General features: G+C 36.8%; 4 protein-coding genes and 1 non-coding gene across 5 annotated transcripts; 3 read left to right on the top strand and 2 right to left on the bottom strand.

The window, feature by feature from the left end:
- Positions 1–1267: 1267 nt before the first annotated feature.
- On the bottom strand, positions 1268–5465 carry LOC103322334 (RHOMBOID-like protein 1). Its single transcript, XM_089044482.1, has 6 exons — positions 4911–5465; positions 3952–4115; positions 3071–3234; positions 2725–2984; positions 2247–2373; positions 1268–1650 (listed from the first exon to the last, which is right to left on the bottom strand). The coding sequence occupies exons 1-6, from the start codon at positions 5231–5233 to the stop codon at positions 1528–1530; spliced, it is 1161 nt and encodes a 386-aa protein (XP_088900608.1). The 5' UTR covers positions 5234–5465; the 3' UTR covers positions 1268–1527.
- A 1252-nt stretch (positions 5466–6717) lies between these two features.
- LOC103323617 (xyloglucan galactosyltransferase KATAMARI1 homolog) lies at positions 6718–9070 on the top strand. Its single transcript, XM_008225623.3, has one exon. It carries the CDS (start codon positions 7124–7126, stop codon positions 8957–8959), a length of 1836 nt encoding a protein of 611 aa, XP_008223845.3. The 5' UTR covers positions 6718–7123; the 3' UTR covers positions 8960–9070.
- A 909-nt stretch (positions 9071–9979) lies between these two features.
- TRNAG-UCC (transfer RNA glycine (anticodon UCC)) lies at positions 9980–10051 on the top strand. Its single transcript has one exon. It is a non-coding gene; the product is annotated as a tRNA-Gly (tRNA).
- Positions 10052–10286: 235 nt separating this feature from the next.
- LOC103322324 (PGR5-like A protein) lies at positions 10287–13196 on the top strand. Its single transcript, XM_008224232.3, is given in 8 exon segments — positions 10287–10634; positions 10730–10792; positions 10885–10971; positions 11554–11782; positions 12020–12093; positions 12204–12302; positions 12866–12884; positions 12887–13196. Coding segments are annotated over 8 exon segments (858 nt in total). The 5' UTR covers positions 10287–10415; the 3' UTR covers positions 12955–13196.
- Positions 13197–13702: 506 nt separating this feature from the next.
- On the bottom strand, positions 13703–16557 carry LOC103322315 (Rab5-interacting family protein). Its single transcript, XM_008224221.3, has 4 exons — positions 16163–16557; positions 15744–15847; positions 14178–14307; positions 13703–14051 (listed from the first exon to the last, which is right to left on the bottom strand). The coding sequence occupies exons 1-4, from the start codon at positions 16289–16291 to the stop codon at positions 14013–14015; spliced, it is 402 nt and encodes a 133-aa protein (XP_008222443.2). The 5' UTR covers positions 16292–16557; the 3' UTR covers positions 13703–14012.
- Between the last annotated feature and the right edge of the window lie 2057 nt (positions 16558–18614).

Here is an 18614-nt window from a genome sequence, read left to right as displayed (position 1 = left end):
CCTTGCCAGCTTTTGAGATTGGAGGTCTACAACAGAGAACCAACATTGCATTGAAAAGTGAGTATATTTAGATCAATTTCACAACCAAAAACACCCTTTTTAAATTTGGTAATTGACTGTAGAGAGAGATGGGTATTGTGTTGTGAAATTGGTAAGTTCCATTTGAGCCATGGAAAGTAAATTTACAGATGGGATGGAAAGAACCTGCATCGCGCTTGCATTTCCAAATTAGACGACTTCACTTGCAAGAGGCAACTGATGCCAACTTCTTCTGGACTTTGAAGCCGCAATGCCTGCTTCACCCTTAGCCACGCAAATGCTATAAACTCCAACAATCTCTTGAAAGCTCAGCCATGATAGCAAGCAAAATGTTAACTTCAGAAGCTGAGTGCCAATTCAAAGAGCTACGGAGGGAGACTAGAGTCGACGGCAAAACTAACACGCGCGCAATTTTTTTGAACCTAAGCAAACATGGAAAACAAAGCTGAGGCCACCCAGTCTGTTACAGTCTGTTTTTAATAACAGACTGGTCTTCCCAGAAAAGCCTTTTAGGCCCCATTTAGTGACGGATATAATTCACGATTCTAATCAAATATTTGGTGGGTTGGATTGGATTATATCTAATAGTGTTATATAAATGTAGTAGGATTATGAATCACACTAAAAAGTTGAAATTATGTTTAATAGGTTTATGTCTAGTCCTACTAACCCATGTAATATCATAATCCAGTTAAGTATAGCGACAAACACATCATTGAATTAATTTTATCCTCTCTAACCCACTATTCTCGTCAACAATGTCTAACTTAGTAGAAGAGGGTCTTGACTTGCATAATATTCGAAGCCCAATAATACATTGGCAGCATGTATGTGAGACAAACCCCTCCCCATTCCTAATTATGGCAAGAATAAAACCCCCTAATATTCCCAATTGTACCTCATAAATTCATAATCCCATCTTAAACACTAAACATAACATTAAAACTCGGTATCATAACAAAAAATCATGGATCCAACTATTATTGCACTCGACATTAACAATTGATAGATAAAGAATCTGTTTTTTTTTTTAGTATAAAGTTTTACAGTTTTTTCAATAACAATAACACGTGTAAGGGGACTACATTAATTAAGTTTTCATCTACAATCTTCTTAGAGTAGATCTACATTCTTGGGCCATGGCCCATGGGCTTGTTCTAACTTGAAGTCCAGTAATGTTTTCTGTTTTTTGTCCTTTTAAATTGCCAGAGGTGGAAAAGGGAGAAAGTAGCACAAAATAGCACTGGCTGTTTTCACTTCAAGTTGCCATCAATAAGTACATCCCTATCTGTATTTACAAACCCTCTTTTTCAGCTAGTAAAAATAAGAGTACAGAAGCAATAAAAGAATGAAAAGAATAACCATTACTTGGTGAATACAAGACTACTCTTACCCAACCAAAAAGAAAAGAAAAGAAATTTTCTCTACAGATATATGAATGACTCATATCAATCAACATTCTATCATCTCTTGCTGTGTGCATGTATGTCAACTGCAAAGCTCAGCGCATAGCTGTTGAGCCCGGGTGGGGTTGCCATCCAGCAATGAATAAGTGCCATTTCTCCCATTGCTTACGCACGTCAAGTTCAGCTGATTTCCTAACTGGCTGGACTGCAAGGTTTGTTGCACGCATGCATATACAGAACAATATATCAGTACAAAACCAATCTAACAAGTTGGTATATAAGTAATTTTCCTGCTCTCTATATATAATCTCTCCCACTCTCTGATATGTCCTGCTTTTCAATTATTTAGGTGATCTCCAATTCAGTACCCTCAAAAACTCAATTCAGAAAACAATTTAAAAACTCATAATGGATCATGGAGTATAACAAAAAGTCACATTGATAGAAATGCAGTTTGGCTACATGGAGACCACATATCTCATCATAATTTTAGTGAAGCAGACATGAGAGCTGAGAACTCTTTAGTATTTCTTGAGTTCATTTCTTAAACTAAGTTTCTCGATGACATTAGCTTAAAATGGCATATTGAGACTGAAGTATTGAGTGCAACCATATAAAACTCCACAAGGGAAAGAAGGGAAGATATAAGGATATATTTACTAGCACTAAAACAGCTGTCTGGTCTACTATTTCTCTTCTATTTACCACTATGTTGGCATATCATATAAAGAACCAATTACTTCTATCTGTCAAATACAAAGGTGGAAGTTAATATGCACAGAAAAGTACAGCATCAATTACCAAACAATAAATTTGTTGTGACTTGCAGCTCCATTTTGAGGTAGGGACACAGCTCAAATAATGACACCAGGAACAGTAATCATTCATATTGACCCCTCGAAGGAGAGTAACCATGCCAATAGTAAACCTGTAAAAAAAACATAAGACTTGTGTGACAAAATGCCCGCATATACTGATGAAAATGAATTTCCATTTCCAATAACAAAACAACAAAGAAGACGAACCCACTATTATATATTACTATCATCAAAGTGACCAATCAGTATTACACATACAGAAAACAAGCAGATATAGAGATTATCAACAGTGACAGTGATGAACACAGATTACAGGACATTACATATCTCTATGAAATCAAGTACCCTGATTTAATTGTAAACATCCACTCATCAAGTGTGCCTTTCAAATTCTCATGTAGGGAATCAATTAGGTATATGAAGTCAAATAATTGAATTTCAGGGATCAAGGAGGACCTTACCCAACAATCAATATTATCAGAGCGAGAACCCACAATACATATTGATATGTCTTGTGTTTAGATTTAACTGGAGTTGAAACATGCCCAGGAGGAGCATTCCTTTGGGTAAGCCATTTAAATTGGGGGCGGATCAAAAACACAAATCCAAGAAGAAATCCAGAAAGAAATCCTCCAATATGAGCAAAGTTGTCCACGTGTGGTAGGATTCCCACTGCTAAATTTACTATGACGATGACAATGAGAGTAAGCAATGCTGCTAACTGCGCATAAAAATCTGAACTGTAAGATCAAAGGGTAGTGCATATACTATGAAGGGAATCATTGAGCATACTGAAACATTATTTACCTTATTTTCATACATTGTCCAATTTGCTATGATCTCTGATAGCATGCTTCCTAGTAGACCAAAAAGTGCACCAGAAGCACCAACAGAAATACCATATTGAATAAAAAGAGATGAAAGCAAACTACCGCCAAAACCAGACAGGACATAAAGCAAACCAATTCGAACTGTAGAAGAACAAATCAGAAAAAAGCATTAGATTTTCAAACTGAAAAGTTAAAACTGTTGTTCATTAAAATAATTGTGCATGAGTTAGATTATTTTCCGTCTTCTTCTATTCAATTACCCAGCTCCAACTTTCTTTTCTTTCAATTTTTCCAAATAGGCGGCATCTTGAAATATTTCAAAAAATTGAGGCACTGTATCTACCCTACAGGATAGTCAAAACATTCCATGTTCCCACATAAGTGATGGAAAAATCGAAACAACCTCTCAGTTTTTGTATCAAGCAGTTTTATTCTGTAAAATGGAATACTATGTCTAAACTAAAGTTTGAATAGCCTAAAAAGCCAATATCATAAGAATGTTTCTCCTGAACCTCATCTTAGGTTTATCAACTCTCTTTGCTCACCTCACTGCTGAATAAAACTTCCTCTTATTTCCATGCAAACCTATCAACATACTGATGTAAGTTATAATGCAACCAGCACCGCATGACCACTACTCTAGGATAACAATTCAATGAATTCATGCATAGGAATCCTCTGCAGATTAATCTCAAGGTCAAGGTAGCTGCTTCTAGAGTTCTGAAAAAACAAATTCATTTAGTAACTAATATTTCTCTTGTAATATCTGTCATGTGTTTTCGATTTTACTACAAACACTTGTGAATGTGGCTAAACATCCATGACAACATGCATGAAGCTGAAAAGCCAAATGCATACCAAATCCAAATTCTTGCTCAAGCCGAATACCAATGAATACAAGACTCAGCATATTGGCCAGTAGATGGAAAACTCCAGCATGTAACCACATACATGAGATCATCCGCCATGCCTGGTGTTTATGAACCATTCTCTGCACGTCTAGAGCACCCATCTTTTCTAATCTGAAGGATGAAAAAAACATGGGAAAGAAGTTAGATGTGCATATTTTTCTTGTGGATACAACTAAGACCTGTTGACCCACAGAAGATAGAAAGTGCTACTTTTAGCAGTTAATAGACTTAGGATGGTGCATATTAGAATTAGCGCATTAAACAGCTTAAGAAGAATCACTCCCAATCCTCGAAGAATGCATACCCCTCTTACAAGAGAGATGAAGGCAAAATACATCCATTTTATCATAATTATTCTGTCATTGGCCTCACAGAGCAAGGAAAGTCAAATAAAAACTTTGAAACTAAGTTGTTAAAAAAATACAATAATGTAAAAAGTTTGTAACATATTACAAAGAAACTCAACAATCAAATCAAGGGGTAGTTCACTACATACTGACAAAGAAGACTCTATACTTGCAGCTTTTCTAATACCTTTTTTTCTTTGTTCAAGCATACACCAAGCTTTCATACAGTTCAAAAATGTATCTATACATCCAAAATACCAAATCTCAAAGCAAATGTTTCACCAAAACATTTGTAATAACAACATAAACTCCAAACTTTCATGGTTTCAAGGTAAATTTATCCCATTCTGATTTCATATCAAAACCAATTCCACTTCCTCTTCCTCATAAATTCATCAAATACCCATCAACAACTAAAACTTTCAAAGTTCCCACATGCAAACACCCAATTATGCATTCACATAACTCTTTAAAATAAATTCCAAAACACACATTGCATACCGAACTGCAAATACCAACATATTTTAAAAGAGATACTGAAAAAAGTGAGAAGATTTACGTGGCTGAAGATGGCCCAAGAAGTGGGTTTTCTTTGAGGGGCTGAAAAGAGAGGCGGCCCAAGAAGCGAGCAATGCAAGAGGCCGAGTTCTTGGGGCAATCGTTCACGAACATGGTGACCACAAAAACGACAATGTTGGCCACCACAAAGGACGGGACCAGCCACGAGACCCACCTCTTGAACGGGTTGTAGTTGCTGCTGTACGACCGCCTTCCCGTCGTCCTCGGAGCTTGGCCCACCGGGTGCACCACGTTGTCATTCCGCCGGGGACGGACCACCTTTATCTCCAAGTTGCTCGCCGCAGCAGATTGGTCCCTCTCCATAAAAATCTCACCTTTTTTCCTTTTTTTCCTCCTTAATCATAGATTTTGATGCAAACCCAGAAATCCCATTTGGGTTTTTGATTCGATTATGATCTCGAAGAGATCAAAATGTAGGACAAACTTGGAAGGAAATGGGTTTTGAATATTTTCTTCTTCGTTTCTTTCCTTTTCTCTTTTGGGTTGTGCTTTTATGTTTCTTGGTTTGGAAGGGAATGTGAATGCTTTATGGTTGAGTTGGTTTGCTCCCACAAGTCACAACAAACGTTTTAGCTTTGGTTTTAAGATTTTGGATATGACAGAGACTGTTGCTCTGTTTTGTTGCCGCTTTCAATTATCACTGACGTGACATTTGCACCAGGTGTTTGCTTCTTGCTTTTTACCTTTTCTCTTTTCTGGTTTTTTTTTTTTTTTTTGCCAAACTTTTACCTTTTTTCTTTGTTCTTTGATTTTCTTTGTTTGTTAATTTACACCGCCAGTTTTGTAATTGTGTGTATTGTCGTGTGCTGCAAAGTATTGCGTGTATTGTAATTGTGTGTATTGTCCTGTGCTAATATTTGTCGATTTTATGGATTATTTATAAATAATTTAAACTAAGAAAAAAATGGTATCCATTTAAATAAAATATAATTAAAATAATTAATGAGAATGAATAATGGAAAAGGTTACCATAATGTGCAAAACCTTCCCATCACGCCATTACTTAGCAAATTCCCAAGGCTTGAGCTAGCCTAATAGCCTATCATTTTGTTGTTTGTTTTTGCCTGGAGATTAAGACATGCATATATCCTTGACACTTGAAATTAAATATATCTGCAGGCTTAAGAACAAAACAGAACTGCTAGCCAATATTAAACATGGTGGTTGGATGAATTTGGATTAATCTTCATGGCATAAACTGGTTCCAGTCAATTTCTTTACATTGTCAATTTTATGGTAAGTTGAATAAATTTAGATAACATCATCAAGTTTTGGACGGAATATTAGTCTAATTTTCATTGTAAAACAAAATGTATAGAAAGCAAATGGCAATTCTTTTGTTCAAGACCTATGTATAGGTCTTATGAAGATGTATATAGCCGGAGAGATATATGTATATATACGTAATTGATGTTACTTTAATGATCCTACGAAGGAGAATACCTCACTTCACCAAAACACCACTCTTTCAACTTCCAATTCGAATTCCATATCAAGTACCTGAGGAAGTTGGGATAGAAAATTTCGATTTCAGCCAATCCTGATCCGATAGAAAGTAAAAATACAAAGTATTGATCAAATAAAAAAAATTAATGTATGCATTGTAGATTCTAGATTGATGTTCCTACCAACCCAAGGTTCTGATCCAACGGCCAGTAATTTAAGCTCTTGCTACTGAAACTGATTGTGATTCTCCAAACAGATACATAGCATAGCATAGCAAGGTAATATTTAGAATTCGACCCAAAAAAAAGGTAATATTTAGAATGTTACAAAGTTGCTTTTGAATTGCTTAGGCTCTATTTGAGTTTATAAAATTGGATCCGAGTAAGATAACAAACGAACCCTTAACAACTTCCTCCATTTGATCTCGTTCTTTCTTCCTCTCTCTCTTTCGATCCATTTTCCAAAGAAATCCTGAGACTAATTGCTTCTCCAGCAACCCATGCAATACCTTTTCCAATCCCATGTATTTTAATTTCGTGCCTCTGATTCCATAATAAACATGTTCATCTTCTTCAATCACAAGCAAGATTAAATGTTCTGATTTTTCTCTTGGGTTTTCTTCAAAGCAACATGGGTTGGTTCCATTTATTTGCTCTGTCACGTGTTGCATTGAGCTTTTCTAATTCTCATTGATCCAAGATTTAACACAAGGAGACAATTACGACAATTAATCGAAGAAGGTTGCGAATGAGGGCCTTTCGTGACGATATGGGAAGGCCTTTCATGACGATTGCAGCATGCCGCAACCAATCCTGGTTTGTATGTGCCTCATTTTTATTGTGGTTTTTATTGCTTTGCGTATATCACTCACAATTCATGGTGGGGAAGAACCTGATTGCCCTGTTAGGCAATCACAACCCTGACATTGCTGTCAATGTCGCCAAATATTCTGGTTCTGTTGATTCTGTTTCTTTGCCTAAAGAAATTACTGAAAGTAGTAGCACCAAATTGAGAGATGAAGGCCATCATATTAATGTTGTTTTCAATGACCAAAGTGGGGATTTTAATTTGAGAACCAAAGATGTTTTCGGTATTCAAGAACATGGCATTGAAAATTTCGGGCAGCATTCGGTTTCTAAGAAGGAATTAGAGCCTCATGACCATAATGATCAGGCACGTGATCTTATTGAGAATGAAGCTCAATCTGATAAGAATTTGGTTGAGGCTGTTGATCCAGAGAAATATATAGATCAAAGGATTAAATCTAACTCTGATTCATGCTTAGGTAAATACATTTATGTTCATGACATCCCTAGCAAATTTTACAAGGACTTGCTGCAGAAATGTGGTTCACTTAGCAATTGGACTAATATGTGTGATTTTGCATCAAACTCTGGTCTTGGCCCCCATCTTCCGAATTTCGAGAGAGTCTACTCAAATACTGGTTGGTTTTCTACAAACCAGTTCTTGTTAGAGGTCATATTCCACAACAGAATGAAGCAATACAACTGTTTGACAAAAGACTCATCCCAAGCTTCGGCAATCTTTGTACCTTACTATGCCGGCCTAGACGTGGCGCGGTACCTCTGGGGTTCCAACATGTCTATGAGAGATTCTGGTTCACTTGAAATTGTCAAGTGGCTGAGAGAAAAACCAGAGTGGAACAAAATGTGGGGTAGAGATCATTTTATGGTGGCAGGAAGAATTACTTGGGATTTTAGGAGATGGACCGACACTGATTCGGAGTGGGGTAACAAGCTCATGCTCTTACCGGAATCAAAGAACATGACCATGTTGACAATTGAATCAAGCCCTTGGAATAGTAATGACTTTGCCATACCATATCCAACATATTTTCACCCTTCAAAGGACAATGAGGTGTTTCAATGGCAGAACAGAATGAGGAGGCAGAGAAGGCGCATACTGTTCTCATTTGCTGGTGGCCCCAGGCCTAATCTTCAAAGCTCAATCCGAAACGAAATCATTGACCAGTGTAGGGCTGCAAGGAGGAAATGCAAGTTGCTAGAATGCACTTCTGGTCCAGACAAGTGCCACAAGCCGGTGTTTGTGATGAAAATGTTTCAAGGTTCTGTGTTCTGCTTACAGCCTCCTGGTGATTCTTTAACTAGGAGATCAATTTTCGATTCAATTCTGGCTGGTTGTATTCCGGTGTTCTTTCATCCCGGTTCAGCCTACGTCCAATATCTGTGGCATTTACCAAGAGACTACACCAAATACTCAGTGTTTATACCGGCATTTGACATAAAGAATGGGAGAGTCAGCATTGAGAGCATCCTGCAAAGAATTCCAAGACAAAAAGTTGTGGAAATGAGAGAAGGCGTTATAAAACTGATACCGAAAGTGATATATGCAGACCCAAGTTCTAGATTAGAGACTCTTCAGGATGCATTTGATATTGTAGTTAATGGGGTTCTTGAAAGAGTAGACACAATCAGGAGGGACATGAGAGAGGGGAAGAACACAAGTTTTGATTATGCAGAAAAAGTGAGCTGGAAATACAATCTGTTTGGGACAGTGGAGGAACATGAATGGGATCTTTTCTTTGAAAGGGGTAAAATGTAAATGCTTTAGACAGCAGAAAAAAGATGCAGGATTAATTTGTAGTTGTAGACAAAGAAAAAGTAAAAAGGTAAACTAGTTTGTTGTTCTATGCAAACAGACTTTTTCTGTTCCTTTCTTTTGTAGGGGCATTTCTTCTCTCTCACAAAATTATTGGTGTGGGCTTCAACTTTGAAATTCTCATTATTGTTTACCCTTCATTGATGGAATCATTTTGCGAAGTCCTTGTAAGGGAAGGATCCTAATTATCATTGATCACATGATTACCTGTGACCATACATGATATTCAGATCCATGATTTGATCTAATGGATTTTCATGGTCATTGATGACCATTTCATCCAAACTATTATCTTGACTATTATAGAATATACCAAAACACACTACAGATAATGAGAGAATCTGTTGTGTCATCAAGAGTATTACCTCTTGTATCTATAACACTCATCACGTGAGTGTAGTGGACATAAATTATATTCTCGGTTTAAGGTAAGATTCACAAGATGAGTGCTGTAGACACAAAAAAATATCTCCCCCCACCCCTAAGTACGTAAGATTCTGTTGTTTTTTTATGAAGAAAAGGGGGGAAAAACCCCAAACACCAACACAACAACTAACTACTACTAATCAGACGAGCCTTAACAACTCCCAGAGAATCATTAAGTAATAAACAACCAAGCCAGGCAGGACTCTCCTCAAAATAGTAACAGCCTAGGTCCATATTGTGACTCCAAGTGGCTAACCCATCAGCTACATCATTCCTCTCTCTATAGATATGTTGAAGGTTGATCCTTCGAAACAGGCTCATAAGTCTTTTACAGCTGCTGACCAACCCAGCATTAAGATGACAAACATTCAAAACCTTACTCTGGAAAAGAAGCACAGCAGTATCAGAGTCCATCTCAATAACAATATCATTAAGTTCTTTCTCAACAGCCAAATTCAGAGTACATAAGATTCTTTATATAAGGTGTAACAATACACATTGTTAATATATTATTTCTGAAATGACACTCACAAGACAGCGTTTGTAGTCCAACGGTTAGGATAATTGCCTTCCAAGCAATAGACCCGGGTTCGACTCCCGGCAGACGCAAACTATTTTACATTTTAAAATTTTAATTTGTTATTTTCTTGTGTGAAAACGACGTCGGATGTCTCCTGATATTCTGAGGAAGAGAGAGGTAATCATGTTCTCTTCCTCATTCTGACGCAAACAATTTTACATTTTAAAATTTTAATTTGTTATTTTCTTGTGTGAAAACGACGTCGCATGTCTCCTGATATTCTGAGGAAGATAGGTAATCGGGTTATTGTCTTCCTCCGTCTGACCTTCAACCACAACCAATCAACCAAACAGATATTTACGCGCCAAAACCATTTCCGTGGACGAAACACACACTCTCTCTTTGGTGTCTCCTAACCGCTTACTTGAGCTTTACCCTTCGCACTTGAGTTTCATGGCGGCCGCGAGCTCTTCCTTCACTCCGCACATAATCGGGTCCACAGTACCCGAACTTTCCAGAAACCCTAGAAACGGAGCTCCATTTTCCGTTCGAATCTCTTCGAGCAGTAACTCTCCAACGACTCGCGATGAGCTCGCCGAGGGCCCATACTGTATCTACGTCGGCCCAATTGAAACCGCCAGCAAAGAAACCCTTGAAGCCCTCTACCGTCAAGTAAGCCCTCTCTGTCTCCTCTTTGTTCTTCAGTAAAAATAAAGATCATTTCTTTTTGAATGAAAAATGTCAAATTGGGTTGGTACATGTGGCAGGCACGTGATGCGTATTACAGTGGTGATCCTTTGATAGTTGATGATATGTTTGATAAAGTAGAGGTATGTTGCACTTATAAGTTCATAGCAAAATCTTTAAACCATGTTTTCATTTCCGGAATTTGTATGCAAATCTTACACTGATTGGAAAACAGCTGAAGCTAAGATGGTATGGATCGAAATGCGTTGTGAAATACCCTCGTTGCAGTCTGAGGCGACAGTCAACTTATGCCGATGCTGAGGTAATTGATTTTTATTGACCTTTTCAGTGCTGATTGTCAGTGAGACCCATATCAAAATTCAGGCTTATTGCTTAGAAACCAGAAAATATAGAGGAAATGGAGGTGAAACTGTGCTCTAATTGATGCTTGAGTAATTGGGTTTCTCACTCATTTGGTTAAATAAGCATAAAATCTGTTAGCTAGTGATATGTTATGGGATTCAGGGTGTTCGTATTTCACCATCTTCAGTAGTGCTATTTCTTTAATAAGTTCTATGAATTTTAGTTGAACGTTTTTTTTGAGTCACTCACGTGTTTGGACGACTGTCAGCATTGATGTATGTCCATGAGACCCACTGTGGAACCCGAATACATCAATGGTTGACAACTGTCCATTGATGCATGGACGACTATTGCTAGCATCGCCATTGTGTTCTGTGTTCATAGGACAGGCAACTCAATCATTGACTGCCACATTAGTTTGTAAACCAAAATGCAGTCTTTAATGCTACCATCTATTATACTATGTTATTTATTAAATAGGAAAACTGGTTTCCTTCTTTCTTTCTCTGCCTGAATATTGAGTGACATGGATGTAGGGCAGGAAGATTTATCACAGGTTTTTGCATTAGCAAGCATATGGATCCTCTTTCTTGCTTTTGGCAGTTCAGCGTGTCTTGTGCCCGTGGTTTACACTGTCGGCCTAGCTTATCAAGAGGCTTTTAACCCAGGATTTTCTTATATAAACCAAACGTTTGCTTTTTCCATGCTAAATGCCATTCTCTTCATGGCATTGGGTTCTGTCATCGGTTATCCAATTGCATCAGCTTCTGGTAAGTTAAACTGCATCCACTCTCCTCTAAAGTATTTTAAGATTTTCTATCGTTTTGGGATATTTTTTCTTTTCTTTTCTTCCAAATGGAATATTGGATATAATCTCAAATTCTTGTAAGCTCTCTATGTTAAGTCTAGGAAATTGAAAATCATCATTAGGAAAATGTGTAATTTTTCTGTGTTGTTATTATGATTTATTCAAATGTCAGCGTTTTTATAAGTGGTCTTTCTCACAGTTAAAGTACTTGAAGGCTTGTGGAGGAATGACTTGGTGGCACTAAAAGGGGCATGCCCAAATTGTGGGGAGGAGGTCAGTTGATCATGACAGATTTTATCAGCCTGAGAATTCTAATAGCTGTTTTTTTAATTCTAATTTGTGATTTATCCATTTTTACGAATTTCGATAGCATCTCTCTGCAGGTGTTTGCATTTGTGAAATCCAGTCAGTCTAATAACTCCCCACATAGAGCAAATTGTCATGTATGCGAATGCTTGTTAGAGTTCCGTACCAAGTTTGAGGTAACTTAGTTTCTTCTCTCTCTCTCTCTCTCTCTCTCTCTCTCACACACACACACCATAAAATCCCAGTGTTTAAATTTGTTCTTATTTTATAAAGATCTAGAAGCAAATATTACAATGCCAAAGGAAGTACCAGTGATTTACTCATCCAGAACCTTATTACGAAATGGGTTCTGTAAGAGGTAGTTGAACTGGATTGGAAACTACCCTTTGTAGTGAAATATGATCGACACGTTTCCCACTTATGTAAGCAATGTGGTATATATAGCATTGCTCTTATCACATTCACGTATCTTACGTGTTGTGAGCTATTGTTGTAAATGGCCTCACTTTCTATTTTTTTGCAAATTGTCACCTTCCCCTTGTTATGGTGTTAAAACTGCTCAAGTCAAACCATTGCTCTGTTCACATTTCCTCTTTCTTAACTTTATGAAATGATTATAGGCTCTCTGATTACTGAATGAATATAGGAGGATCAAAAGTTACATGTTCCGTTGCTATTTGATAGAATATAATCTTTTAAAGTACGTATTTTCCCTCACGTTGGAGTAATTTTTGTGCAGAAATCCATTTCACCACTAGGTAAAGATGGGTATATGGCAGTATCTATCTGGTTTCACGAGGCAGAAGCAGATTGCAAAGACGGCTATAATATGTCTCCCAAATCCCAATACAAATGCATTTCAAAGCTTATGTACAGTAGGACAATTCTTTCCTGTCCTCCTTTTTCCAAATTTTATTGTAATAAAACTAGCTCAATCTTACCTCAATAGGATCATTTCTATAGGTTGTCTCTCTATGTCGAGGAAATGTATTTCTTACGAGTTATTGTGATTCTTCATTGGACAGTTAAGTATAGAGTTCTATATTATGGAAATGTTTATTTGAGCACAATCTCAAATATTGTGTTGTCAAATTATCTGAATTATTGATTAGCTAAAATCTTATTTGGATGTGTAGTCTGAAATAACATTATGACATGATAGATAATTTGATAAGAGAACATTACCCGACATCCAATTAGGGTTGTAGTTGGGGCACAAGGTCATGTACGAGTCTCTATGTTCAAAAGAAAGACCCAAAATTTCACACCCAAATATGCATGCCTGCCTTTCAAATTTCAAAATGGTGTTACACGTACGTACTATTTGTGAAGCAATTCAGAAAATGACTGATCCGATTCTCAAAGCGAAATACATTCCATTTGCACTATTACATCACAACTTGCTGCAGTTAATGGAAGCTCAAAAATCCTGTAAACCTTTAAAACTAAGGGTATTAATTGGTAATACATTCCATTCATGTGGTGTCACACTCAAAAATTCACCTGGGACCCTAAATTATCCATTGCGGAAACAGAATATCTTGCTTGACAGCCAATAATTATTGTGCGCTTAGTCTACAAGAATAAGGCTTGCAGGTAATTTTATTAGAGGCTACCAAAAACAATTTTGATTATCATCAGTTTTGCAGGCCATACATTGCTACATTGCGTGGATGTTTATGAAGGAACACTGACTGAAACATCTATTCACCATAATAAGATGCCAGAATGTTCATGCTCATATTCATAAGATCAACCATAAAGAAACGAGCAAACTTCTAAGGAAACTTTAATCGTATCCAAGGTTATCACTCTTCATGCAACGAAGTCCTATTGCTGAACACCACTGGGGATAGAAACGATAGCGGAATTGAATAAATATCCAATCAGAAGTGTCCCAAGCTGTATACTAGAATCCAGGCAAGCTACAAAACAGAAAGAGAGGAAATGAGTATAAGGTCAAAGACCAAAAGAAACCCCATAAATCTTGATTTATATGAAAAGGTGATTTCTCAAGGGGAAAAGAGGGCAATAAAAAGATGTCAAATTACCAGAAAAAGAGTTATAGAAGCGAAAAGCCCCTCTTGGAGGAGAGCTCCATGGCCACCAAAGTCTTCTTCATCAACATTTAGTATCATTGCGTAATAGCCATATATAATTCCGGTAGATATGACCAGAAAACTGTGAAAAAATGTCCACACCACTAGAGATGAACAAAATATTTTACAGTAATGCTATAAGACATTGGAAGCAATAGCTAATGAAAATACAAAACCATCAAATAATACTTCTAAAAACAGTAGGTAGGAAGCAAAGACATCCAACTCAGGCATAAGTTCTTTTCTCTTGGCCTGAAACTCAGCCGCTAGTTGCCACATTAATCTAAATAGTATGATAACATGACTGCAAAAAGCCATCAAGTTGGTAACAGTAAATTGAAAACTGTCTGCACCGACTCCCTTTAAAGTATAGGCATCCGTTTCTCTTAGAGAACTACAATATTACAGAAGCAATTCAAGGAATGATCCATCTTTGCAGTTGAACTCGGTAGGGTCTAGACCATGTCAAGCAATGTGATTTTTAATTTAAAACTTAGTTTAATTAGGCAACTCTCCTAGCCTTTATTTCAATACAGTAGCAGCTGTAACTGCTATGTGACATCATGTGCCTTCTTCAGACATCCCCAAAGCAGGTAAGAATTCAATAGTTAATCAGTTCCACTTTTAATATGTATGGAAAGAAACTTTACAAAAATAGAATCCACCAGTGTTTATATAGACTATTAAGATTCCAGAGAATGATAAGTAACTGAAGCTATACGCCCTTATGATTCAACAGGAATCTTGAATGAATTGTTTTATGGTTTGAAAGTAGCACCTAAAGAATATAAGTTTCAGCATAATTTCTGATATCTTTGACAATTCAAAGACTGGGCATCCCCAAACGAGTTTTAAAGTCCATTCAAAACTGATTTCTAAATATTATCTTAACAATAATAATTCTATTGGGGAAAGTTCCTGATGGAATGCTTGGTGCTTTCCTTCTTTTATTCACATCTTTTATTTTGACTTTCTAAAACAGACAGACCTTAAAGTTTCTAGGTTATCAAATATTGGCTTGCAACAATGCCCTGCTTTCCACAGGAGATTGAGTACTATGCCTACTCTCTTTTCAAGTTATATTTAAATACACTCTTCTGTTAACTTATTTGACAAGCTTTTAAAATATCTTCTAAAGATGCTCCTTAAAGTGCATGCCCGGATATAATATTCCAATCCTCATCTCTGTTTTGAGCTAGAATCAGATTCTGACACACTCATCACATAAGAAATGCACCAAACGAATTCCTCCACTATTTAAATGAAAACTTGAGGTGGTATTCTTTGGGTCTAAGACTTCAAACAGAAAACTTATAGGCTATGCCACATAAAAACTCTGGTTTTGAGCCTATGAAATTTGACAACAAAAATACAATAACAATTTACACCCAGGTAATAGCATTTGCATCAAAGATTCGTGAAATGAGCTGATTAGTGATTAGAAACATGAACTGATGATGGTTCAAGCAAATGGCAACTATGTCAAGCAATGAAGAAGGTGTCGAACCATCAACTTACATGATGAACCATATGCCTCCGACCAACGGTATCGCACCCCATAGTAGCCCACATACAAGGGCCATTGCTTGTCGAATCCAATGCAAGACATCTCCCAATTGATCCTACACACATACACAAAGTAAATCCAAATTACTACCTAACAACTAACAAGACAATAAAAAAACTTAAGCTAAAATATAAAATGAGTGAAGAAAAAGAGTTAATGAACCAATCAGATGCTTCTAAGTCACCGTAACAGTTTCTGCTTCAATATTTCCCTTTCAATTACAAAAATCTCGACACCCCATTACAACTTCCACTGCTACATTATATACCCAACAAAGAAACAAGCAATCGGAAGGAACCCAAGATTTGTTGTTATACTTTCTCGGCAACCAAACAAATCACAGTGATCAAATAAGGGGAAGGTGAAGTACCTTGTCCCATGAGGCTTCTGGATCCAACAACTTGGCGAATTTGAACGGAGACAAGTGACCGTTCTGGTGCTGCTGCAGCTGCTGCTGCTGCAGTTGACCGTTCAATTTCACTGATTTCCCTTCTTTCATGCTTTAAAGGATCACAAATTTGTATTCAAAACAATAACAATCGACGCATCTTGACTAAATTGAGTGTGTGCGCGCTTCCGGAGTTGCAGAGTGATGTGGTAGGTGGCTTTTGCGTGAAGATCAGAGCTCGTTAGGGTTTTGGGATTGGGCGGAGAGAGAGAGAGAGAGAGAGAGAGAGAGAGAGGGTTGACAGTAATTAAATTTGAAAAGTATATCAGTAAATTATTCTATAGAAAACTGAAGGAGCTTCGCTGTAGATCTGAGACGATTTGGATTTGTCTGAGATTTGATTGTGTTGTAAATATATTACTGCTGCTGCTTCTTTTGCTTCCCACGTGATCACAGAGTCCAAATTGTTCCAAAAAACCAAAACCATAACGCAACCAATACGAGTACGACTGCGATTCTCCCCAACTGTAAGCAGTAGAAAAGACCTTTGCTGGGCTTGGACTTAACGGACTTAGACGGCCCAATTTCATTTTTGTATTTTGAAATATATTTTTCTCATAAAATCAAGGGAAAATTTTACTGATGTCACATGAAATAATAAGGATTACAATAATCAAAATGCACTCTAGCATTGATGCCAAAAACCCCACCCTAGCAACACAATATCGAATAGATTGGTTCACTTAGTTATGGCAATGTGCCCACCACCCAAGTTTGATTTCTCTTCATAACTTAGTTATGGCGTTTAGATATAGAGAATAAATGAAATATGATAAACATGCTATGGGATTCATATCAACTAGGAAAAGGTAGTGATTCCTTAGGAATGGAAATCATTCCCATTAGAATATAATCTTTACAAAAAATAAAAATAAAAATAAAAACAATTGCACACCGAAATATTTTTATCAATATTTGTGATTGTTCGTGTAATCTTTTATCAGGTGCTCATTTTGATTCCAAGTTAGTAAAGATAAGATTAATTTTGGATCATATGTATCTTTTGCTCCATGAGAATTGCTACTAAGAGCATCCACAATGGTTGTTTAATAGTTCAATAAATTGAACTACTTTTGGCATCATTGAATGTGAATCAATTTTGCTTGCCATGAGAATAGCTTCATATCATTTTTGTTTTAGTGACAATATTTATATATACTTAAATGTTTTTTTTATATACTAAAAAAAAAAAAGGAAAATTTAAATAAAATTAAAAATTATACCATTGAAATATTCATCCATCCATTCTTTCTTTTTTTGAGACTCCTCTCATAAACCAAAAAACCCTAGCCCCCCATCCTTAAGCACCGCACAAAGGAGGGTGGGGAAGGGTGGCAGCTGCCTCTCCTCCCTAACCCCTCATCTCACCTTTTTCTTCCTCCTCTCTCTTCCCTCTCAACCCCTATCTTTTTATGTATCCCTTTTTTTCCTTCTCCTCTTTCCTTCACTTTCCTTTCCTGTGGATCTTGGTTTTGTTTTTGTTGTTTATGGCTATGGTTTTTTGGTTTGCGTGTTTTTTGCTTGGCTGTAATAAGAGTTACCAGTGGTGCTATCTATCCATACAAAGGCAGCAACGTCGACATCCGTGGAGGTAGTAAAGGTTGCAATGCTTGGTTTGTATGTGATGTGGAAGCAGACATTGCGAAACACCATTGTCATCATGATTTAGTTGCTGTTGTTGGCCCACATATACATGATTTTGGCTCCAGTTAAGTGTTTGGAGTTATAATAATGAAAGTTACTGGTTTGTGTAGGTTGAGGCTTAACCGGCATGGCTTTATGAATTTCTTCGTTGCTGGAGAAGATGTGGAGCGGTATTCCTGTTTCTTGTTTTAAGCTTATTACTCTTGAGGAGTTTACTACACTTTTTATTTTAATTCTCAAGAACTTTTTAGGAGTTTGTTGTATTTTGTTTGCAATATAGATCTATCGTTTCTACCGTTGCGCAGTGAAGATGTATTGTTAGTCTGAGTACGAGTCCTCCAAGATGTTGAATCAATGGTTGAGTATTTGTTGGTTTAGGCTTAATTCTCTCTATATCAAATTAACATATTGTTGTGTTTGGTCATTGGAGATGTCGTATCCATTTTGGCTCTTATGTGGCTTTGTACTTTTATATTTCTATAAATTTATTTTATTTTATTTTAAAAAAAAAAGAAAAAAAAAGAGAGAGAGATCTTTAATTGCTTTTGTGGCATAATGCATCAATTGCTTGTATTTTTTTTCCTATTTTGAATTGGCATGTAGGTCTCATAGTTAGCCTATTGTAATTGCAATAGAGGATTCATCACATAGCACACCTTTATTGCAAGGAGTTGCAACTATTGCGATGAACTAAGAGCATCCATAATTGGCTCTCCTAAACCATTTCCTT

This window comes from Prunus mume, linkage group LG1 (genome assembly GCF_029339155.1).
Source record: "Prunus mume cultivar Tortuosa linkage group LG1, ASM2933915v1, whole genome shotgun sequence".
Classification (NCBI taxonomy): Eukaryota; Viridiplantae; Streptophyta; class Magnoliopsida; order Rosales; family Rosaceae; genus Prunus; species Prunus mume.
Note: the sequence above shows the minus strand (reverse complement) of the source record. Positions and strands in the feature narration are given on the sequence as shown.